Source organism: Pipra filicauda, unplaced genomic scaffold, assembly GCF_003945595.2.
Source record: "Pipra filicauda isolate LSUMZ 115617 unplaced genomic scaffold, ASM394559v2 scaffold397_size650280_pilon, whole genome shotgun sequence".
In the NCBI taxonomy this organism is placed as follows: Eukaryota; Metazoa; Chordata; class Aves; order Passeriformes; family Pipridae; genus Pipra; species Pipra filicauda.
In genome coordinates this window covers 334246-358999 of record NW_024104528.1, presented here as the reverse complement: position 1 = coordinate 358999, position 24754 = coordinate 334246, and the positions used below count along the sequence as shown (strand labels likewise).

The following is a 24754-nucleotide window of genomic DNA, read 5'->3' as shown; positions in this document are numbered from 1 at the left end:
CACTTTTTTGATAACAATACAATAACCTTTACAAAAAAACCATTTCTAAGGTCTGTTAATTTGGCTGTGGTGGCTGGATGGTAATGGATAAACATTTTCATCGAGATATAGAAGACAATTGCTTCTGGATTTCCTAGATAACTCCCATACACATCGCTAGGAAAGCATATTTGGATGTTCTGAAGGTCAGGTGCCACTGCCAGTCATCACTGGTGACAGCACTCTCCCCTCCACGCATGTACTTGAAGATCTATGCATTTCCAGTGTATCTGTTTTCCATGATGACCGATTACAGATTTAGAAGTGATGCTGTCTTCTTGAAAAGAAGCAGCTAACAGGTGGCATGAGAGGAACCACGGGATTCTGTTTGATTTTTCAGGAGAAAACTTTGGCTACGTATCCAGCCAGGAGCTACAGGCACAACCCCACGAAGCAGAGCCTGGTCCCAGTGGCAGCACGCAGACACACGGCAAGAGCCCCGTGCTGCTCAGACGCTCCTCCACCACATCGAAGCAGTGACCTGTCGTGAAGAAAAAGGCTGTTTGTTACCATGCCTATGTTTTGTGCCAATTATGAAGCAGTTACACTGAAAAATGTCTCTTTGATGTAAATCTCTTCAGGTAGTGAATGTTAAACACCACGCACCGCTGGGTAGGTGTATGATTTTGTAGTATCGGAGCCTACATCCAGGAGTAATTAGCAAGACTGTGCCAGTCTTCAGTCCATGTACTGGACTGCTGGGCCTGATGCAACAGCTGCACAGTAGGATATCATAATTAGTAGAGATGCAACACACAGAATAATTGGGAAGATGGGGAAATGCCACTGAAGTTTATACAAGGGGATAAAATTTCCTTAGATCTAGACAATCTCGTGTCACCATGAAACTTAAGGCTCTTCTTTCTCGGGGGTGTGTCGGGGCATAGTTATTAAAGAAGTGGTAATTTCGGTTTCGCTGTGATGTAGCCGTCATTACCTGGGAAGCGAGGACGGCCCGGGGGATGCGCCCGAGACCCTCTGCCACGGGGAACGGACGGGGACAGGGACAGGGATGGGGACAGGGACAGGGATGGGGACAGTGACAGAGACAGGGAAAGTGACAGGGCAGGGACAGAGACAGAGGTAGGGACAGGCCGCCGGAGCTCGCCCCGCCCCGGTGCCGTCCCGGGGGCACCACCCGCCGCTCTCGCTTTAGGTTTCGCTTTAGGTTTCGCTTTCGCTCCTGCTCCTTCCTCGCCGGACCCCATCGCCAAGGCAAGACCCGGCCCCGACCCCCTCCCAGCCGCGGCCCTTCCGTGGCTCCCCCTGCCCCGTTCCCGTGCGCCTCCGTCTCCCGGCTCTGGTTTCCCACTCGCATTCCTGGCCGTGGATCTGCTTGCCCCGGGCAGCCCCCGCGCTTCTCCTCCGCACTGCCCCACCCGCGGCCTGCGCACTCCTCGCTTCCTGCTTTTTAACGAGGTGATTTAAAAGTGTATTTGTTGGTCAAAGCCGAATCTAGATCCCCACCTTTTGGGAGCTGCAGTTACTCTGAGGGTGCTCCTAAACCTCAGCCACCGGGCCGGAGAGGTGCTGCAGCCATGGAGTCACTGGTGGCCCCTGAGCTGCTGCTGCAAAGTCTCCGGGGTGGGTTTCAAGGTGGCTTTAAACTTATGGTAGTCTCAGTAAATGGATGATAAAAGCAAGTTTATTCAGCCTAAAAATGGAGAAGGGGTAGGAATCACTCTTGCTTTTCCTTATGAGAATCTGGAGCCAGAGTTGGGCAAGATGGCTCAGAGCATCCTGCTGGGAGTGAAGTTGGGAATCCTGCGTTCCCAGCTCCCCTGCACTTCTCTACCTGCGCTGAGCTGGTGCAGAGCATTGTGCTATCAGAAAAACGACTCCTTCTGGTAGTTTTCTGCCGGCTTAATGATCTGTATTAAATTAAAACCATCCATGGAAGATAATACAGGCTTTTTTTCGCTTACACGCACATTTGACTGTATATGTAAATGAAAACACGAGAGCTGTATGGGTGATTTAGTCCTGGATAGAATTGCAAATACAAATATTTTGATGTTAGTCGCCCTTGCTTTCATCCCAATTACTTCTTTTCAGACCATGAAAAATTATCTGGGAATTACTCATAAGATTTTGTCAATGCTCTGAGGCACATAGTGTGATTGTTGGGACTGTCCTGTGCAGAGCCAGGAGCTGGACTTTGATGATCCTAGTGGGTCCCTTCCAACTCAGAATATTCTATGATTTTATTCTATGATTCTATTCTATGATTCTGTGATCTTTCACCATAAAATTAATTTTAGTTCTACTCTAATCTGCATTTTTGAGTATGGTATTTGACATGTTCTTCTAGTAACTGCCAGAAAGCAATACAAACGGCTGACCATGTGCAATGCCATCTCAATTCAGGGCCAGAAGTCTGTAGACACTCTTACTTGATGGAATATTATAAAGTATATAACTAACAACCTCACATGTGTCTGGTTTAATGGTTTGGTTTATAGAAGTATTTCACTGAGAAACATTACATTCTTGCACTTTTATTTGTAGATGTCGGAAGATCAGCACAGTGACCACTTTAATCAAGAGGGAGGTGAAGATGTAGTTGATGCAAGGCCAGACAGAAGTAGCAGATTCTCACTTTTTGGAAAGTAAGTTACTGCTTTTATTCCTGTTCTTGTTGTATCAGCTGTCATGCTACCCTTCTAATCATAGAAGCATAAAAAGGATGGATTTGGTGTTCAGTTTACCATGTCCACAATGTCATAGATGGTCTGGATAGGGAGAAGGTTTATGTTGTATGGATTTAATGTATCTGGTCTGTACCTTAAAGCATTTCTCTATAGTATCTCCCTATAGGAAGACCTATAATATCTCCCATAAGTTTTATTTGGCAGTCAAGAGACCACTAAGTTTATTTAGCATCAATTATAGTCCTTCATCTTAAACATCACCCTTTGGTGGAGCTGGGAATTAAATATGCCATTAATTTTACTGCATTCAGCTCAGCTAATCTGCAGCATCACTGAAATCCCCTGCTGACTATTTAAGTTAGTTTAAAGCCTGGATGTGCCATCTAGGTTGTAGCACAAAGAAACCTCACCAAGTCTAGAGATGTAACCCCTTACAGAATACATGAAAAGCCTTTCATTCTAAAGCGTAGTAGTCTCACTGAAGCATAGGCTTTAATTAAATCAATAGGAAGCAAGAACTATTTACTGCTTCATGTACTCCTGAAAACATGAGATCAATGTGATTGAAAATGCAAAAGATGAGAAATGAGCATGCAAAGTTTATAAATACTATTGAATGTAAGCAAAAGGCTACTTCGCATTGGATTTAGTGAGATTTTGTAAGAGGTGTTTAATGCAAAGGCTAATGTATTTACAGAAAGGTTTTGATTTTTTTTTACTATTGGACATTTACATTCAAGTGAACGGTGTAATTCAGAGAAAGTACATGGAGAATATACTTTTATTTTTGCTGTTTATGAGTTTAGTAGGGGTAGCAAATCTGTGAGAGAAGTGAAGATGCTTTAGTCTTGGAAGACTTTTCATGTGCTGTTAAGAAAATCACTGTACTTTCTCTGTCTCATCTTATTATCCCTCAAATATGTTTCATGATGTGTATGTCTTATTAATTTAAAAAAATAAACAAATGTAACATTTGTTTCTATATCTTGCCGAAGATTTTTCAAAGGTTTCTTTTAAACATTATGAAATGTGTGTTTTAATATTTGAATTGGTCTTCTTTATAAGAGGCAATATACTAATACTATTATTAAATTATGCAACTCAAAGTTAGTAATTCCCGAAGGAAAGGCAATAATCAGCATTTCTCTCTTTTTTTTCTATAAGAAATTTTTCAAATAATTTGGCTATTCAGCAGTTTGACGCATTCATCTTTTGGGAACTCCTTGAAGATACAATTTGAAACATTTTTGTTCAGAAGTAAAAAATTGCTCAGATTAAGTATGAGGAGATTGAGAAGTTTCAGCTTGGATTTTGTAGGAAAAAATGTCTGAGAAATCTATCAGAGTTTCTTGAAGAAGGTGATGATTGCCTAAAGAGTAATGAGGTGCTTGACAATGAAGGTCTTAAAAATCCAAGCACAGTGACAAGGTCTTTGTCTCATAAAAACTAAAGCTCTTTGGCCAGAAGAAAGATAGGAGAACCATGTGGGAGGATAAAGGAAGATGGGATATGATCTAAAATTGTGACCGTAATGAAGGAGAAAGTGAAGAGAGAATGATCATTCTTTGTGCCTCACAGGAAATCTAGGGGACATCCGATCAACGGTTCATGCAATAGGGTTAAAACAACTGGTAAGATATAATTTCCACATAGTGCAGAATGCCATTGTAGAACTCAAAGTCATGGGATACGCACATGTCAAGATTTTAGATAAGTTCAGAAGAGACTAGATGTATTTGTGGAAGAAAAGTCCAGTGGGAATATCAATGTTAAAATCTTTGGTGCAAGATGTTCCTAAATCAGGTTTCTGTCAGAATAGGTTCTATACCCAATTTCTTTTCTTTCTTTAAACTCTTTACTAATCAGTACCAGATAGTAGGATAGATGTACTTTTACTTGAAGCAATGTGTCTCTGTGTCTTGATTGCCAAAGCTTCATTTTGGCAACATGAACCTGTAAAATAAAATGTCTAGAAAGGCTTAGAGGGACTACAATTTTGTTGTCCCTTTTTTTTTGTTTTAGCAACCTAGTATTTACCAGCTGTGCAGTACTTTCAATGAAATTCTGCATTGCATTACATTTGTATTGATTAAAATATATAAGTCCAATAAGAAAACAAGTAACTTATGTTGTTAAATAAGCACATCAATTTTAATTTGAGAGAACAGAGTGGTGAGAAACTGAGTTCAAAGCTGTGCAGAAAGACCAGCTGTTTCCAGTAGCTTCACAGCTTCAATTTGTCACTCTCTGGCTGTGACTGGAGATCCATCTTGCAAGACCAGTAAATAGAATTGAATTAAAATCTTACTCTCACTACAGCATGTCTTTCTGAGAAGTCTGTGAGCCTCCTTTACCACAGAGGCCATAAGGCTCAGAACATGCCAGGGGAGGCAGGTTCTTCTGGCTGCTCAACAGTTTTGTGGTATGTATGTATTTCCTTCTCTTTGAAAAAGTGCTGTTACTTAATTAATGTTGCAGAGGAAAAACTGTTTGGTGGGGAAAAAGAGCTGGAAAAAGTTTTGGATTAACATCTACCAGCAGTGTTTGGTGACGGGTTTCTTTGGCCACTAGATGGCAGGAGGGTATCAATTTTCTTTGCTGCAAAGAGCGAACAAAAATAAGGATGCATTGCAGTTGAGCAAAAAGTTATGTTTCAGAAAGCAGAAATAGCAGGACACACTCTGGCAAGTCTGTGCACAATGAAAGTTTAAAACACAGTTAAACAAAGGTTAAGCTGAGGATTTCAAAACTGTGTCTGTTTTTATGTAATAGTTAGAAACTAATAGAATTGTTCCCATAGAAATTTTTTTCTATGCTGTGTGTGCTCCTGTTACGCTTTCAAGGCTTTACAAATAGTCTCACTTCTTCACAGGGTGATTTAATATCTTACATTTAGTATCATTTGAGTTTTATTGGGCAACACTGTTGGGGAGATTGATAGCAGCAAACTTACTTTAGCATCCAGGAAACATAATGTAACATGAAATGGAATAAAATTGCAGTTCCACTGTGTTAAGTAGAGCTAAGGTTTCTCTTAATCCTAATCAAAGTTGTTTTTTTAAAAAAAAGCTGCATCTGAAAGTTCCCGAGACTTGTTAGACTTGAACTTGCACTGTCAATAATCTTGACTGTTCATGGGCTTCATTGACAAAACATAGCGCAGAAGAGGGTGGTTGTGAGTAGTATCAAGGTACTAGTTTTATTCTAATTTAATTGTATAGAACCATTTGTCCTCTGGTTACTTTTACCTACTCCAGCCCTACTGTCTTGCGTTACAATCAATGTTCCCCCTTCTCACCTGGAAACAGAAAACATAATTTAAATATATTTTAGAACTCTTAATTGTAACTTATTTAGTTACAACTGAAACTGTGAGATTTTGTAATGCCCTTAATGGAGGTGTGTGAAATACTGTAAGAAAATCCCACTGAGGATTTTGAGAGGCTTGTTACACAGCCTTATAGTCACCAAAAGCGCTTCAGCTGTTTAACACTGCAGGCTTTTCGTTTTGCTTAACTTGAAAGTCTCCTGGAAATGTCAGTGTGCATCTTGCCTTCTGTAGTTCAATGGTTGTGATTGTTATATTGTTATAATATCTACCAGGTTTGTAAACTAGTATTTAGATGAAAACGATTCATGGATATATAAGTTTTCTTTTCATGTGTCCAGTGTTTATTTGGGTCACAGGGTATCCAAGTGGGGAAGCACAGATGTTACTGAAGCTGTCTATTTTAACTTCATGACCCTTGTCTCAGTATAGCCATATTTCCCAAAATAAATAGCCTCATCCTTCAAAGAATAAATATTCATTTTTGAGATTCAGCTTTGGAGTTGTAACAGGTGTGGAAAGTTGTCTTTGTTTCAGCTGTGCTCTTCTGTTGTTCCTTGCTCTTTTAGGGAGCTATTTTTCATCCACTTTTGTTTGCTATCAGCTTATTTTTATATGATTTGTAAAAGAAACTGCTTTGCAGGTAGAACTTTACGAAGAACAGTTTCAGAGTGCTGCAGATGCATATGTTTTCCAGAGTTGTCCATTTTTTATTTTTTGGACCATTTCAAAACCATGGGCCTGATCCATGATGTGTTTATCCTGACTGGGCACCAGGTACCCACCAAAGCCACTTCATCACTCCCCATCTCAGTTGAACAGGGGAGAGAAAATACAGTAGAAGACTCATGGGTCAAAATAAGGACAAGGAGAGATCACTCAGCAATTACTATCTTGGGCAAAACAGACTTGACTTGGGGAATTAGTTTAATTTATTACCAATCAAATCAGAGTAGGGTAATGAGAAATAAACCCAACACACTGATCTTATAAATTAATTACTTGTTTTGTAGAAAAAGTGCTACTGCTAGTACTGTCTGTTTACAAAGAAACTGTATTGGCCTCCACTGCATGGATATCAACTGTTCCTGCCTTAAAATTAGTGTGTTCAAATACAGATGATTCCTTGAATCATAGCTTATCTTTTTTATTGTAACTTTCACAGTTTCAAAATTAAAAATGCAGTTCTGTTATGGGTTTTTTGGTGTCAGAATATTACAGACCTCTCAATTATTGCTTAGAAAAGTATCTCTTTTATCCTTAGATAGACTAAAAATAGCAAGTTACTTTGAAACAAATAACAGCTGACGAATCATTATCTGAAGTTATGCTCTGGGCTACAACTCACATATCTGAACTGACCTCCTGTTTCAGCCTCATGATTCCTTTATGCCTCTAAGCAAATCACTCTGTGCCTTAGTCTGTCCTGTAAAAGGGTGATGATCTTTCCTTTTATTTGTCATAACTCCAAAATCTATCATAATGTAATTTTAATTTTGTTTGGAGTATGTTGGTTCTGCTTATCAAAAGCTAAATATCTGTATTTTATTTTCACCCCAAAGCACTGAACATAAAATTTCAGAAGTAATCTATAACCTGTTCTTAGAAAGACAGTAAAGAGATTGTAACATGGAACAACAGGGATGTTTCATTTTTCTTACTCTCGTTAAAGTCAAAAGGTTTTTTTTTATTTTTGTTAACGCAATGTTTGTTAGACCTGGAATTCAACTTCTGGGAACACTGTGGGAGTATTTAACAAGTGGAAATTGTGGTTGGTACTTGTACTTTCCCTCAGACACTTACTGGATGCACCATATAGGAAATGCCCAAGTACCTTGAAATAGTATCTAGTCTAAATTACAAGAACTTATTAATCCACAGTCAACATTTTTTTCTAGTCTCCTTAGAGATTTTATATTGTGAAGAACAGCAAACACTGGGTTATCCAGGAATGGTATCTGCAGCAGTCACAGTCAAGTATCCAAATTACTTTTTAGTGTAGTAATTTATTTCCTTCAGTACAGCAAACTCTGGGCTGTTTCATACAACATATGGAGGACAGCTATTATGTGGTGTCGTGTTTAAGCTTTCAAAGCAATCCAAACAAATTTAAGCCAAATTTATAATAAACCAAAACTGTTTAAGGGTAAATATTTAGGAAGTAGTCCCATGAATTAAAGTACATAGGGGTTTTGTAAACTATGCAAGTTAATTTACGTTATTTTCTTAGAAATACTCACTGAGTAAATATTGTAGTAATGGTGGATCAAAAGGAAGAAGGACATATCACAAAGGGAAGTCTGCTGTCCCACCTCCATCTCAAAATCTGCTCTGTTTTCCTCCACTCTTATTTAGGAGCAGTGATAGAATCAGGGTGATGGGAGCGTGTTTTCCACTTGTCAGCAAAGGTAGCTCAGGCCTGCATGACCTCAGCCTGCAGGGTGATGGCTCCGGGGGTTTGAATAGCCCCACAGAACAGTCCAGCGTGACCCACTGCTGACACATGCGAATCTTTGGGCCGGAGCACACAGAGCACCCTGTTTCACTCTGCAATGTAACCCTGAGCATGGTGGGCTCCTAGCATTAGCAAAGAACATTAGACTTCCTCTTGAGGACAAGCTGAAGCTGTTTTCAGATGCAGTGTGGAGTACCATTTGATGATGAGCCAAGGTACTGTAGAGTGTTATTAGTCTCCTTCCTTCTCTGCCACCTGTTTGGAAATCTCATGAATTGGCACTCAAAAAGAGTTTAGTTTCAGTGCTTACAGCAAGCTAATTGTAACTCCACTGGCATTTTGCAATTGCTAATCCTTTCCAGAGTGTTCTCTGAGAAAGAGCGTTTGAAGAGGTTGGTTTACTTTGAGTCATTTTTCCAAGCAATGCATATATACCTGTTAACTGCTCTTAGTACCTATGATAGGTAAGAGAAGCTTCTTTTTTTTGCATATAGTTGTCAGTTGCCTGTGTACATTATACTGCCTAGGATATGAACATGCAAGATTTCAGTTTCCAGAACACCCATGTATGTGCAGGTTTTCTAGAAATGAGCAGAAAGCCTTTGAGCAAGCAAAATTCTTTATTTGTAAAAAATTATCTTTTGAATGTTATTTGACTATTATGTTGGATACAATATTGTGAGGCCTACACAGCAGATACCATGCAGCTAATTGGGAAGCTGAATCTGGATTACAAAGTGATGACTGAGAGTTTAGAGCTTACTCTGTTTTGCAGGCATTACACCACAAAATTGTCATGTAGGTTGTAAGTGATCCTTAAAATATTAAGTGCACAAAGACTAGGGCTCTGCTACCTTTTTCTTTTTTTTTTTTTAACTTTTGTTTCTTTTTTACTGTTGTGAAGTGTGGACAATATTAGACATAAGTCTGTGTTGAAACCTTTTGTACAAAGTGCAGCTGGCTTAGTCCCAGTGAACTTAGTCTGCTTCATTTGTATATAATAAATAAAATTGCAGCCATGGTTTTGATTTGAATTATATTAAGGCCATCACTAGCACATAATTAAAAGGAGAGGAAGACATATTTAGATATAACTATCAGAACTCCAAAAGATATTTACAAAGTATGCCAGAAGTTGTGGTTTGAGCCTTGTTCTTTCAAACAGCTCAACTCTTTTCATTACACGATGAATTTTCAGTTGTCCTGGACTAAGTTTCTCTGTTTTCCACATTCTTAGAGAAGGTTCTCCCTCCTAAATTGCAATGGGTCTGAAACTAAAATGGGACAAAAAAGCTACAAGAGAGTCTGAAAAAGTCTTATAATGAGGGATTTAAAATGTATTTAGTTCCTCTAACTAAAGTTGAAAGATAATTTGCTTGTACTATACAAATATATAGTGTGCTATATGAAGATGTAAGTGATGGAAGATCAGAAGATAGGAGGCCCTTTTTCTAAGCAAAGAATTCATAAATTAATCCATAAATAGATCTTTTTAAAAAAGATTAGGTATAAATCTAAAAGATATTCTGCACATTAAACAGAAGCTGCAGGGTTGTAGAAACTAGTGAATTTTTGTTTGTGGCTTGCTTTGCAAGGGGTCAAATGAAAAGTGTGCTCACACTCAGGTGAGTCAGTTACTGCAATCAGCACTATTACTGCAGCTCACTAGCTGGTTTTGTTCACAGCTGAGACTGTTGCAGTTGTATGTCTCTGTGATAGGGGAGGCCTTGTTGGGATTCAAGCGAATACACTTCGGACTGTGGTTTCAAAGGAATGTGCAAATAGCCATTGCTGTAGTTCAGCTGAGTAGCTGCAATGTGATGAGCTGTGGTAGCTTGCCTGTTAAGCCAAGGTCCCAGAGACCTTTGGGGCTGTAAGATACTTTGGGGAAATGCCATATTCTGTGAACTGCTGCCCTGTCATTCTTGCAGCTGATGTTACATAATCATGTGCAGGCACTAGCAGTTTTCTCTCTTCAGGGAAGTTAATGTGCAGGAATCAAAGAGTTTGTTTCTGGACTGAGATCCACTGTAAATCTCCACAGTGGACAATAAGAATGCCTTTGTTTCACAGATTTTGTTTTTTCCAGGAGGCATGTGCAGTAAGCTAACTCAAACACTGGACATAAACATTGTACAGGTGTACAAAATAGTGGGTTTCAAATTTATTCTCTAGTTTACTGTACAGAATCACAGAATGGGTAAGATTGCAAGGGACCACAGTGGGGCATCTGGTCCAACCTCTCTGCTCAAGCAGAGTTATCCTAGAGCACGTTGCACAGGACTGTGTCCAGACAGTTTTTGAATGTCTCCAGTGAGGGAGACTCCACAACCTCTCTGGGTAACCTGTTCCAGTCCACAGTCACCCACACAGTAAAATTCTTCCTCCTATTCAAGTGGAACTTCCTGTGCATCAGTTTCTGCTCGTTGCTTCTTGTCCTACTGCTGGGCACCACTGAGCAGAGCCTGGTCCATCCTCCTCCCTGCAGATACTGACAGATGTTGTTGAGGTCCCCTCTACGTCGTCTCTTCTTGAAGCTGAACAGGCACAACTTTACCAGCCTTCCCTCATAAGAGAGATCATCCAGTCCCTTAATCATCTTTGCCACATTCCGCTGGACCCGCTTCAGTAGCTCCGTGTCTCTCCTGTACTGAGGAACCCAGAACTGGACACAGCACTCCAGATGTGGCTTCACTAGGACTGAGTAGAGGGGCAGGATCACCTCCCTGACCTGCTGGCAATGTTCTTTCTATTGCACCCCAGGACACCATTGGCCTTCTTGGCCACAGGGACACACTGCTGGCTCAGGGACAGCTTGTTGTCCACCGGGAACCCCAGGTCCTTTCAGGTCACCCCCAGCCTGTGCTGGTCCATGACGTTATTCTTCCCCAGGTGCTGGACTCTTATTTTCAATTTCATACAGTTCTTCTCTGCCCATCTTTTCAGCCTGTCAAGGTCCTTCTTAACAGCTGCACAGCTCTCTGGGGTACCAGCCACTCCTTCCAGGAAAATATTGGCCACTATTTCCTCCTGGGAAAAAACCATACTATCTTCTATTGCTTTATAAAATAAGGTTTTTTAGGCTTCATTTTGTAATGGGAAAACTAAGACCCAGAGATATGGAATTACTTTCCCAATGGTACTCAACCATAGAAGCACAATTTACACTCAGTTCTCCATCCAGAGCACAATCAGTTGGGTCATAGTGGATAACAGAACATATCCCTCCTGTTGAGCATTTTGGTTTGTTTGATACTTTTAACAAAGTTCATTGGGCAAAGCATAGCTAGCATATAGCCATAATAAATATATTTTATTTTGTGTTCTGCTGTTGGAGGTGATATAGCATGCTACAGGAAACTAAGGGAAATACAAGGATTTCTTTAAATAAATTAAAGTTTTATTTTGCAAATTTTTTGTGAAATCTGTAGCAGTACTGCTACATATGTCATAACAAGAACAAAAGTAGGTTTTTAATATGATATGGTTTTACTGGACAAATGAACTCAGTGCAGTCTTGGGCAAAGAATTTTTTAATGATAGCTTAGGTCCATACCATCTCTGTTATTATCTTTGTAAGTTCAAGGACATAATCTCATACTTTAACTAACTCCTTTCTTTCAAGACTGCTACAGCAATATATTCTGTTCAAAATTACTGTGTTTACAATTATTAGAAGAGCCTAGGACATGGGTTTCCAAAGGAACAAGTGGTGCTGCCCTAGTAGCTTCCTAGCTTCGGGTTCATTCAAGCAAAAGGCTTTTCAAAAAGAAACTGAAGGGTAAATAATTCTTATGGCCCTGTTTTTGAGGACATATACAGATAGTCATTGTTTTATTGCCTGACTAGTCCTGTTGCTTTTAGTAGGCCTGCTCCCAAGAGGAAAGTGGAGTGTACTCATCACTGTGGTGTTCCAGTAAGCACACTGGCCATTTCCCTTTATTTTGCCCCTTCCCAAAACTAACTTTCAAAGTTTAGGAATTTCACCAGAATAGCATAAAAATATGCAAGGACTGCACAGACTTTATATGTCATTGATAAATATGAACTTCAGGCTCCAGTATTATCAGTTTAGCGTGTTTCACTGTAATGTTAAATTTTTTTAGCAGGCAAAACAAGACCAAGAGAGGGAACAGAAATCTAGGATCACTTGACTGTTTTTTTTGTTTTAATATTCTCTGTGTGTTGTATTGTGCTGTTTACATTTATGTGCTATTCTAAATGTGTGTGTGTTGTATTGTGCTGTTTACATTTATGTGCTATTCTAAATCACAGCTGTCAGTTTTCATGCCTTTCGTGTGAGACATCTGCTTGCCATAGTAAGCCAAAATAGGTGAACTAATGTTTAGATGTTATTGAGGAGCTTTTATGTGCAGTTTTGTACAACCACTTTTCTTCTCTCTTCTAAATGGAGTCTTTCTGTTGCATTGAAATAATGACATTGATTTAATATTAGAAATTTTTAAAATTTTCTTTTGACATCTATTTGGAATATATTTTAGAAAAAGCCTTCTAAGGACTGATTATTTTGTTGGTGCTCATCTATCAAATTCAGTGTTCACTTGCTAATAGCTTTCAGTAGGGAAACTGAAAGTATGCAATACTTACTTGAACTTCTTTCTATATAATTAGTGTTGTCTCTTTTTCTTCAGGAGACTTTTGTTTCAGCTATTGAGCTGTTTTTCAAAAGAGTCTGTGTTAAAGTCTTATCTGTCTGAAAAGAGATGGAAATTGCACCTGTCATATAAGTATATTCAGGAGAAAAGGTTTGTGAGACCATAGCATGTGACAGATTGGAAACAGAATTGAGGTCTCTGAAATGCCAGTGTCTTTTGCAGTGGCTCCTCAGTGTTTGCCATAGGCTTCCTTTACTGTTCCAGCATGTTGCCTTCTCAGTGTGCGACCCAGGATCACACCTTCCAATGCACTGTAATGCAGTTTTGGTATTTGGTCTAGACCTTGTGATTTAGTCTTTATGCCATATAATTTATGCCTTCTGGTTTTCAACAGTAAGGGAATATTCATTTTTATAAAAGACAATTCAAGTAGTGACACATTCTTCTTGTCCAGAAATGTTGCTGCTGCCAACCTGATGCAATATTAATAGGAAAAGGCAACAGGGTAATCTATTATTTGCTTGCAGCTCTAAATCTGCATGACACTACCAAAACGGATCTGACAAAGAACAAAGAGTCTGCCTTAAAGAACTTAAGATCTAAAAAGCTCTAGTCAAGTTTAACAAGTGTCTTTTGCTTGTTATTGCCAATAGGTTTCAAGATTAAAAAGAAAATCAAGGAGGGGAGAGTGCAGAGTAATTAGGGGTGTACTAAATACAGTGAAATTAGACTGCATAAAAGTACTAAATCTGGATAAAAGTGTTAAAGCTGATGGTTTGGAGAGAAGGTTATCTAGAAGTAAGACATACTAATGCATGATCATGCGAAAGCATCAGATATACAGATAGACAAATAATTATTGAGGCTAAGATAGAAACATAGAACAAAATGTTGAATATATTGAAATATTGAAAATATTTGTCTGATTTATGAATTCTGTTTACTTTTTTTTTGAAGAATAGCTTTAAATTGGTGAATTTTAAATTTGTGAATTTGAACACATTCCTCTTTGCATTTTCATTGTTTTCTGTCTATCCTTTAACTATCTATTTAAGTAAATAAGTCCAATCCAGGATTTTTCCCCAGCAAACAGCACTTGTGATGAACAGTAGTCACTAACATAATTTATACTCTGTGTGCAACACTGGGAGGAGTGGGGGTTTTTTAGGCAGAAAAAGCAGCTTAGAGCCACACAAACTGCATAAAAATAAATCAGCAATACAGGCTACGTAAGTTTCTTCAGAGATCTTAAAACTAAAGTAAAGTATTGTCCCATACACTTACTCCACAATATTGTAGCTTAATGAGGAATTTATTTAAATGAAGCCTATAAAGAGGTCCCCAAATGTAAAAAATCACAAGAGAAACATCTCAGTTGTTTGTAACAGAATAAAGAGCATTGCAGTTTTAAGATGCCTTGCATCCCACAACAAGAAGTGTATGAAAGTCCTGGTGGATGTTGATGGATTACCTGAGAATATTTGTCCTGTGCACTTTGTCACTGTACCACTGCTGTAATCTTGCCTGGACTCAACAGAAGGGCTGGCAGTGTGACAGAAACTGGAATAGAACTATTCTCCAATGCCAGAAAGCATTTGGACTCTAGAAGGGATCCTGAAATAGTGAGTTTTCAGACACCATATTTTTAAAGGCAGATTTTCTTTTTAAAAGGAATCTGTTATCAGTCATTCAAAAATTATATATGATTGCACATTGTATTAAGGACAGAGTAAAAACTATCATAATGTTCTGAGATACCTCTGAACATCAGCTTCCTTAAATTGAATAGTGTCATAACTGTAGAATTTTTGTTATCTGCTTACATTTTTCAGTACAGCAACAAAAGTCCCTAACTTTTCTGGGAGAGAAGGGTTTCAAAGCCTGGGTATCCCTCTGCAAAATCATTTTTAGAGTTCACTTTGATTAAGACATTAACTTCCTCTTATAAAACCAAACAAACAGAAAAAAAACAAACAAAGAGGAAAGTCCTCCCATTCTGTGATTGGGTAGTAATGATTGTAAAATTTGTCTTTATTCATCTAATCCTCTACCTGAAAGACTATTTAAGTGACTGTTTATTTTCAGGGAGAGCTGTTTCTGCTGTGTGCTAAATGTCACATTGCTTTTAAGGCCAAGCAGCTCATGTTTTTAGAAGAGCTCTATTGTCTGTCATTTATTATCATCCTCTTTTTAATCATTGTTAACCTTGAGGTTAATTGAATGAATTGGTGTAGCAGTATCTACCCTAGAGATTTCACTCTTTTCCTAATTTTTTCCTTTTTTCCACTCTTCTCTTGAGAACTTTCCCTACATTATGCTGGTATTCTTCCAAGGGGAGTCCATGTAGTTACAGCAAACCAGAATTGCAGGAAGGTGTCAGTAGAAAGGAAGCCAAAGGAGAGAAAATCTCATCTGTTAAGACTGCTTTATTTTAAGTTTTATTTTTTCTAGATTATATTTAAATGTAGTTAAATGTTATTAGTGGTATTTTTATCCTTAAAGTTTGAATCATAATGAAATCATAATTTACCCAAAGTATAAGAAAAAAGAAAATTTGTTGTGATAGATAGCAGTCCTGTAGACAGTCAAGTCCACTACAGGTGCAAGTGATATATCTCCATGGACTGTGACAGAATTTTAGCCACTCATAGTGATAAGAAATTTGACTGTTACTATTTAAAAGTTCAATAACAAAATGATAAATGGTATGGATAACTTTAGGTTTATATTTGAAAAGTGAGAAGTTGATGATAATAATTTTCATAGGGTTGACACTGAGTCTAGACTTGATGAAATCACATTCCCAGACATACTGTTGTCAAGCCTAAGGCCTGGAATTATAGACACTGTAAGGGTGAAAATGTGCAAGCTCTATGAGAGTGCCAGATTGGAGTTTCACTTTTGCTGAACTCTTGACTGAAGGGGGAGGACATGAAATATGTGGGAGCACTGATAGGAAAAATATTTCTAAGGGAAGGATCAGTGACCACTAGTGGAGTGAGGAGTTATGGCACGGTTGTAATTAGGAGCTGAAGAATGAGTTAACAGTCATGAAATTCAAATTTTTATTTCCCAAAAGAGGGAAATAAAAGACACTGGATGTCAGAGAAGCAGAATGAAATAAAACTGAGGGCACATAGTTTAAGACATTTTATAACAGCACATAACTAACCTATGGAAACTCTTTCAGAAAATACAGTGATTAGAAAGCTTAGTAAAAACAACAGCAGTAAACATTTATATTTACAGGTGTCTAGTTCAAAGTTAAGAAAATAAAGCTTTAGGCTTTCAGTCATAAGCCAGCCTGTCACTGACAGAGCATTTCCCTTAAGGACTCATTATTTACAAGGTCTGATTTAGCTTATTGAAACTGAAGAGGTGGACATTATACAGTCAGTTTATTCCAGTCAGGCAATTCCCATATTGCATTATGTTGGCACAGGAAACAGAATCTTCAAAAAAGAATTTCTATCTGGACTGGAGGCCCAGGATAAGTACACTCCACAACCTTTGCTTCCTTATTCATTCAGTTTGGACTGATACCAAAAGATTTCTGGAACTTTTTGTTGTCTGCCAGTAAAGAAATGATAGACATAACCCTTCAAAGCATGCTGTGGTTTTTTAGTATCTCATTAACCTGTTCGGCTTGGGAGGAATCGTTAGAACAAAGCCACAAGTAGCCTCTGTAAAGGAATGGGGAAATTATAGTTGTGTGCACTACTGTGCTGCCAAGGCTTGTCTGTGACATTTGACACTGACCAGCACAGAGCTTCTGGCATGCCTTTGAGAATACCTGCAGTAGTAGCTACATCCCTTAAACTCACGAGTATTTCTGCATGAATGAGTGCAAACTATTGAACTCAGAAGTAAAGTGGTTTCAGAGAAGTTGTATGACTGTGTTATTACGCCACTCAACCCCAGCAGCTATTTTCAGTGAGGCTTTTTGTGGGGTAATGTGGCTGCCTGACTTCTGGACTAGAATTAGATTACTTCCAGCATTTTAGGACAGCAGACAGTGCAAACATGATGCCATACTGCTCATGTGGATCTGTCCCAAGTGTTCACAGCTGTTCATGAGTTGGACATAAACAGAAATGTGTCTACAATCCCCTTGAAAATATCCTATTGTGTTTTTACAGCCACTGTTAGTCATACAGCTTTTTCAGGAAATCAATGAAGCCAGATAAATCTGTAGAAACTTGAATTTGTGGACTGAGGAAATGCCTCTTCATTGACCTGAGTGCTTATTTGTTGTTTTGAAATTTCTTTTTCTCTCTTTGTCAGAGTGCTGTCTGATGATGAAGGGCTGGGGGAATTTTACGTTAAAATAAGAATCCAAGATCTCTTTGAAAGCCAGATGTAATATTAGCATCATACAGCTCTGAGTAGTTCTTGAAAATGGTTAAAATCTTTTCTTGAGGCAAAGCATATTTAATTATTGCTCCCAGAGCCCTCAAGAAGCAGTATACAAGGAGAATACCGATACTTGCATTTTGTAAGAAAAAACCCTGTGTTTCCAGAGTATCAGACAAAATCCTCAAGTAGATATGATTCTATATCTTGTTTTGTAGTCTCTCAGAGAAGTCTAAAAGAGGAGATGATATTAGGATGGTCACATGTAAAGAGAGTGCCAGATGCAACTATTTAATTTGGCCCTGTATAACAGAACATGACAACACTCAAAGATAAGAAGAAACTGTTTTAAAATTGAATTGCTGTACCATTTATACATGATAAATCATTTAAAGAAGGATTACTATAGATTCCAATTAGTCTTGTCCATTAGTAATAAAAAATACAATTAAAGCTAAAAGACAACCATTGTTAAATCAGGCAGGTAAGAAAATAGATTACCTAATCAACATTTAATTGGTTCACAACAATCTCATGTCTCTATGCTATCATTGAAGCAAAGAACTTAGTAATTCTTTAGAAATATGTCAGAGTTAGAAGAATGAAAGTGTCTAAATTAATTGAAATTATGGAAAAAATCTAATTTTGTTAAAGCCAACTGTATTATACAGTTCTTTGTGCTGTGAAAGTAGGTCGTATTTTCCTCTCAGACATCAGCAATAGATACTATTGGAAGCAGGATACTGGACCAAATAAGAGAGATGCCAGTAACTTCTCCTGCCCTTTTCTGAGCATTCTTTCTAACTGGGCTTGCTCCAAAGCTTGCTTATAATTCTGAGGTTGAATCAGACCCTTTATAGGCTCTCACTGGCTTCAGTTCTGCTTGAGGAGATCTTCCAACAACTGAAGCCACCTGCTTGGACCAGAAGTCCACTTCTCAAAGCAAGTGCTGACGAGTTCCTCATGCTTATACATCAGGCGTGCATGCTGGCTGTCATTTATTTGGTTTTATTACTTCTTTTAGAATAAATTGGTGACTAATGTCTGTGCTATCCCTTTGCATCTCTTTCTAATCCAATCTTAGATTGGATTAGACTCCTGTACACAGCAGAAAAGTCAGTACACAGTCATATAACCAGAGAATATTTATTAATATAACTAATTAATATAATTCATTTTGGTTTAGGCTGGTTTTTCATGGGTTTTATTTGAAGTGAATTTTAGGTATTGATGATTACATTGAAATGTGCCTAGGTTTTGCATAAGTTCAGAATGCTATTTGGCAAACTAAATTAACACATGACTTGCTCACATTTGTAGCCTTTATCAGTAGAAACTACCTACTGCTTAGTCTTAATTTTCAGAGAATTCAGGGATGATGGTGACTGAGTAAACAAATCTTACAATACCTTTGAGTAAACGGCATGTCTTTATGTGCTTGGAATAGTTAGTACGGGAAATCTGTTTGTCCCTTCATTAATTACTTATAATAAAAGTAAAATATGTCCAGAAACAGTTTGCAAAAGGTTATTGCCAGTCTGACTTCGTGTTTGGGCCATTTTTTTTATCTGTGGGTCAGGATCTGCGTATCCTGGTGTTGGCTGTAGTCCACTCTAGAGTTTTTTTACCTCATCAGAATCCAACCACAGACACTAATCACTTCATGGAAATCACAAGATCTTTATGCCTTGAAGGAAGAAAACAAACATTAGAGAAGGAAAAACATTGGGTAGGGCTGCACGAATGGTTTGAATTACGATAAATAGGGCATGCATGTGACCGGTCACTAACAATAATTTCATTTGGTTCACCTAGAAAAAAGAAGAATGGAGAAGAAGAGCAGCCAAAGCCCTCCCTCAGTAATCAATACCGAATTGTTACACCCACATTCCAGTACAATATGGACTACAAGAAAGTTGGTAAATGTATTATTATAAACAACAAAAATTTTGAGGACAAAACAGGTAATGTTCTTCCTTTGAAGATACACATTAGAGAGCATAATCAATATGCATTTTAGTTTTAGGACATGGAATTTTAATGAATGTATTTATTCTTTCTGATAAATGGTTGTTCCTAAACTTTTCCTGTTCTTTAAAACTTACATTAGAGTAACTCTTTTCAACTTCCTTGCAGTATATGTTTCAAAGACCATGTCTCCTTGCTCTACCAACTTCAAACTAAACCTTTATCCCAGAGTTTAAGACTGTGTTGTTAAAATTTGAACTTTGGCATCTGCAACCCATGTTATAAATTCTCTGTCCCTGAGCTACAGCTATGAGCTACAAAAGCTAATAGCTGTACCTGTGCTCTGTTCACACTCCTGCATTTAACTTTTCAGACCACATATGGTTTCAAAGTGGACAGATACTTGTGTTATAATGAGCTTTATAGGATTTTTCCTATACACTTGGCAAACACACGGATTTGTTTTCTGCAAAGATTATATATCAGTTCTTTTTATTGGGTATCACAGGGACTCTTTTCAACAGTTTTTCCATGGGGTGCTGTATGCCTGTGTTACACTGCAAAACCCAAAGGAGATGAATCATCCACAGAGGTCTATGTTGCAAGGTGCTGGAGGCAAGCCAGCATTTTTCAGGATAAGATATGTGTTTACATTGACCGTTGCATTATTTTTAAAGTCTCACAATTTGTTCTCTTTGCTGTTAGAGGATTGTTTTAAAAACATGTCACCATGACATTGTTTAGGTTTACCAATTATAAACCTAAAAATTTACCTTTGAACACGTGAATTATTTTGAGTTGTGTAATGTGCAGTCAACCGTATTCTTTGTTTTCCGGCAGGAATGGGTACACGCAATGGCACTGATAAAGATGCTGGAGATCTGGCTAAGAGTTTTAAAAACTTAGGTTTTGAGGTTTATACATACAATGACCGAAGCCGTGATGATATGGAGAAATTACTGAAGCAAGGTAAAAATTTAGAATCATAAAATAATTTAGAATGGAAAAGACCTCTGGAAGTCACTGAATCTTCTACCTTCTCAAAGAAGGTTACAGTAGAACAGATTGTTTAAGCCCCATACATACAATTTTCTGTATAGAAGGATTTGGTTTCTGAAGGGATTAGGCTTAATTCCCTACCTCTTTCTCCAACATCAGTTTAGAAATGCACAGTGTTCTTGTGATCACCTATCCTGGGTGTTTGGTGAGGAGCTTTGTCATATTAGATAATGAATCCAGCCTGTTGATTCCAGTGGGCCAGACTCAGAGTCAAGTGAAGGATGTATCCTTGTATTCAAGATACTCATCACATTGTAAAAACTGGGTTGTGTCATCTTTATCCACTCCTTCCCGTGCCTTCCAGTAGAGGCCCAGTGTATATTTAGTCTCAAAAAAATGTGTTTGCTAAATATAACTGTCATTTAAAATGTTGCTGCCTTTCAACTAAGAACTATTTGATTCATAGCTGCTGAGGAGAATCACAGCGATGCCGCTTGCTTTGCCTGTATCCTTCTGAGCCATGGGGAAGAAGGACTCATCTATGGCACAGATGGACCCATGGCTATCAAGAGTTTGACCGCACTGTTCAGAGGAGACAAGTGTAAAAGCCTTATAGGCAAACCCAAATTATTTTTCATTCAGGTAATAGCCCTAAGGTAAATATAGAATCCTACCTGCTGCAGTGGGGAGAACATGCTCTGTTGGTTGTCTGCTCTAGAAGAGCCTCGTAGGTTAATTTACTGAATGTCGCTGGAGGTGTTGGGAAAAAAATGTGTTGAGAGAAGTTGTGTATGGGTGACTTGTATTGTTTGTTTTTAAAAGGTAATTTATATACAAGTTTCACAGATGTAACGAACAATATCACTGTAATTTTGTACATGGTTTCTCTTGGTAATATATGAACTTCAAAGCAGAAAGATAAACTCCTCTTGTGCAGAGACAGCTAAGGACAGTACATGATTATCAACAAGAATAATACTGTCCATGTTTCTTTGAATTATGGTTGCCTCTACAGATTACTGAATTCTGCTGAAAGAAATAGTTTTCCCTTCCTCAGTAGCCTAAAAATTTATATTGCATTTTTAAATTATCATATAGTAATTGCATATTAGTTAAACTTGTGAAGACCACTGTTTCAAACTATTAACTGACATACCACAGGGATGAAGTCTCTTTTTTATCATAGTATTATATATGTATAGGACTTGCAGCAGATGTGGTTTTACCTAAGGTGTTCCATCAATTAATCCTCAACCTCAAAGTGAAAACTGTGTCTATTTTAGACTCTTCATACTACTAAAATGATGTTTCTTTTAATTATAAGTTTGGAATGATTAATTCATAGCCTTTCAGATTATTCTAATAAAGGCAACCAACCCTGTTACATAAGTCAGTCAGACTGTTATTCTTTTGCAAGAGCTGTCAGTCAAACTACTGATCAAGAGCTGAAACTTAACAACCTGGACTGTTGTCCCAGTGTGCCCTTTAGCTGAATGCATGATTAAGAGAAAATTAAGAATAAAAAAAAAAATGGAAAAATATTAAAAATGCAATATACTTGAAATGGGTGGTCAAACACTAGAACTAGTTGCCCACACTGTAGAGTCTCCACCTGTGGAGATATTCCAAACCCAACTGTACATGCACTTGGACAGCTGTAGCTGTCCCTGGTTGAGAAGGGGGGGATGGGACTAGATGATCTCAGGATGTGATTTTGTGAAATGCAGTGCTTCAGCAGTGCATGTCAGGAACCAATGACAATGTGTAATCCACTGTAAATGGCCAGAAGTCCCATTGCACAAGGCATTATGTAATAACTGAGTTCTGAGAATGACTCTAGACTAGTAAAAATAATCATGGTTAGCATAAATTAATGCTCCCCTAGGGCTTTGACAAACAACTGATCTTCAACACCTTTACCTCCCTTTACTGTATGGGATGTATATTTTAAAATGATTAAGCCAGTAACTTTATCACTGAACAATTAGGTATCCCCCAGAATTGCATTTCTGCTTCTTATACATGCAAAGTACTGCTTAAAACTGAATCTATTAAAAATATTGATGAATACTTATTGGTATAACAGTTTTTTTCTCCTTATTGGACAAGTTCTATTTGTCTTCTCTGCTTTCAGGCATGCAGAGGCTCTGAATTTGATGAAGGTATACAAACTGACTCTGGACCTGCAAATGACACTCTGGAAACAGATGCCAACCCGAGATACAAAATCCCAGTAGAAGCAGATTTCCTGTTTGCATATTCCACAGTGCCAGGTAAAGAAAAGAGGGTCAGGGTGGAGATAGAAGCCAATCATCCAAACTGATTGGATTGTAGATGGACCTTCATTGATGACACATTGTACATTGATGGACAAAACACAAAGGCCCAGTGTACATTGGGCCAGTGTGTTGTGTCCACCCCTTTTACACTGGCTGCATAGGAAAGAGGAGATTACAGACAGCAAAGGCAATACTGTTTTCTTGGAATCCTGTCCTTCCATGTCCCAGTTTAGTAAGTGTGTTGAATATGTGATGAAGGCAGGATGAGGAACTGTTACAGCACAAAACTTATTCTTGGAGGAGAAACCCGTGAAATTTTACTTCTCACAGTTTCCCAAATGCCAAAATGTAAAATGGTGCTTTAGTAGTGTGAGGTTTGGAGAGTTAATACACATTATTCTCAACTCTAATGAAGTAGGGTATGTGACACAAGTGATAAGAGTTAAGCTTTCTTTGTATGGATTTTTAATCTTTGCCCAGAATCTTTCACACAAAAGAGCAAAAATAATCCCCTGTACTTTCTTACTTGTCTTTCCTGTAAGGTTATTACTCCTGGAGAAATCCTGGAAGAGGCTCCTGGTTTGTGCAGTCTTTGTGCTCTGTGCTAAATGAGCATGGAAAACAACTTGAGATCATGCAGATCCTCACACGGGTCAACTATGTGGTTGCCACCAATTTTGAATCCCAGTCGGATGATCCACGCTTCAGTGAGAAGAAGCAGATTCCCTGCGTGGTCTCTATGCTCACGAAGGAACTTTACTTCTGAAAGTGTATTTTAATGCAGCCAGCAATGAAAGATCAGGATATGGTGTTGGGTGGAGATTTGACTATAAACAGGAGTCAATACATTTTTAATAACAGATATGTAATAACACTAGATTTTTATATCATATAAGCTCAAGTATCTGATGGATGGACAATATGCAATATTTTAAAGAAGTAAATGCTGGGGGACAGCTGTTAGGAAGAAGAATATGGTTGACTGCACATTACACAACTCAAAATTATGGTATCTTGATTTCCATTACTGTGGCTGTCACGATATTTGGCTGCTGAACAAGTTCTGAGAATCACCTTCCTGACCCATAAAGGTTTTTCCCAGAAAGCAGATTGTAAATTAAGAATAAAACAAAAGTTCGTGAGACTCCTTCTCTTTTACTACTAGCTCATGGAACCATTATCTCCTCAGAAATTTCCAAAGACCATCATATTATTGGGTATGTCCAGTGACAAACAGTTTGTAGCTATTTAAAAGGGTGTTTCTTAGTCTAATTTCCTTTTAATGAACATTAGTAATGAAGGCTAATGGTTGCTCTGTGCTTAACCTGGAAGTCAATTTACTTAGTTGTCACTCTAGCATAAGATGAATGTATTAAAAAATCAATATTTATAGGTGATTTACCTGAACAATATGGAAATGTAACAAATAGAAAAATGAAATTCAAAACCCTTGTAAAAGATTGGCAAACTTTAATTGGTATTGCAGTTTTTCTGCTTGCAGAAAGGAGCATGTCTGCTTGTTGATTCAGAATTTTTGAACCCTCAGAAGGTTAATGGCAAGGTTTTGTTGTAAAACATTAAAATTTAATGTTGAAATGATAGAATTATATGTTCCATTAACAAATGTATGTTTAGATTTAACTTCTATTTGTGAGGAGTTTTGCCAAAACTGTAAATGCTTACTTGAATCAGAAACCAGAAGTGCCTTCTTAGTTACTGTATGGTCTTGATTTTGTGATTCAGAGTTACGTTGGTGATGTTTATATTCCTACTTTTTATATACTCTTTATAGTTGGTAGGTAGCTCACAAAAGTGAATTTAATTATTTGGTTAAACTGATAAATGATGAGTTGTTCACTCTTTTCCCAGTTAATGTACTCTATACTCTTTTGCAATCCTCTAAGAAAGTAAGTACATACTATTAAGGCCAAGTTACAAAATTGTTAAGTTTATTTTCTTACAAATACTGTGACATAGTGAGACATATATTTTTTTCATAAGTCAAATTTACAGTTGTTTAAATTAAATAAATGGTTGTTTTATGAACATATTGAGCATGACATCAA

At 37.9% G+C, this 24754-nt stretch overlaps 1 protein-coding gene across 2 annotated transcripts; it reads left to right on the top strand.

The window, feature by feature from the left end:
- The first annotated feature begins 1299 nt into the window (after positions 1-1299).
- Positions 1300-24754, top strand: CASP7 (caspase 7). Of its 2 annotated transcripts, XM_027740065.2 has the most exons (7): positions 1300-1458; positions 2548-2648; positions 19258-19406; positions 20251-20379; positions 20876-21051; positions 22544-22682; positions 23231-24754. In XM_027740065.2, the coding sequence occupies exons 2-7, from the start codon at positions 2548-2550 to the stop codon at positions 23452-23454; spliced, it is 918 nt and encodes a 305-aa protein (XP_027595866.1). In that variant the 5' UTR covers positions 1300-1458; the 3' UTR covers positions 23455-24754. The 2 variants fall into 2 exon arrangements, with proteins under 2 accessions (XP_027595866.1, XP_039241068.1); XM_039385134.1 differs by lacking the exons at positions 1300-1458; positions 2548-2648 and adding an exon at positions 5041-5112.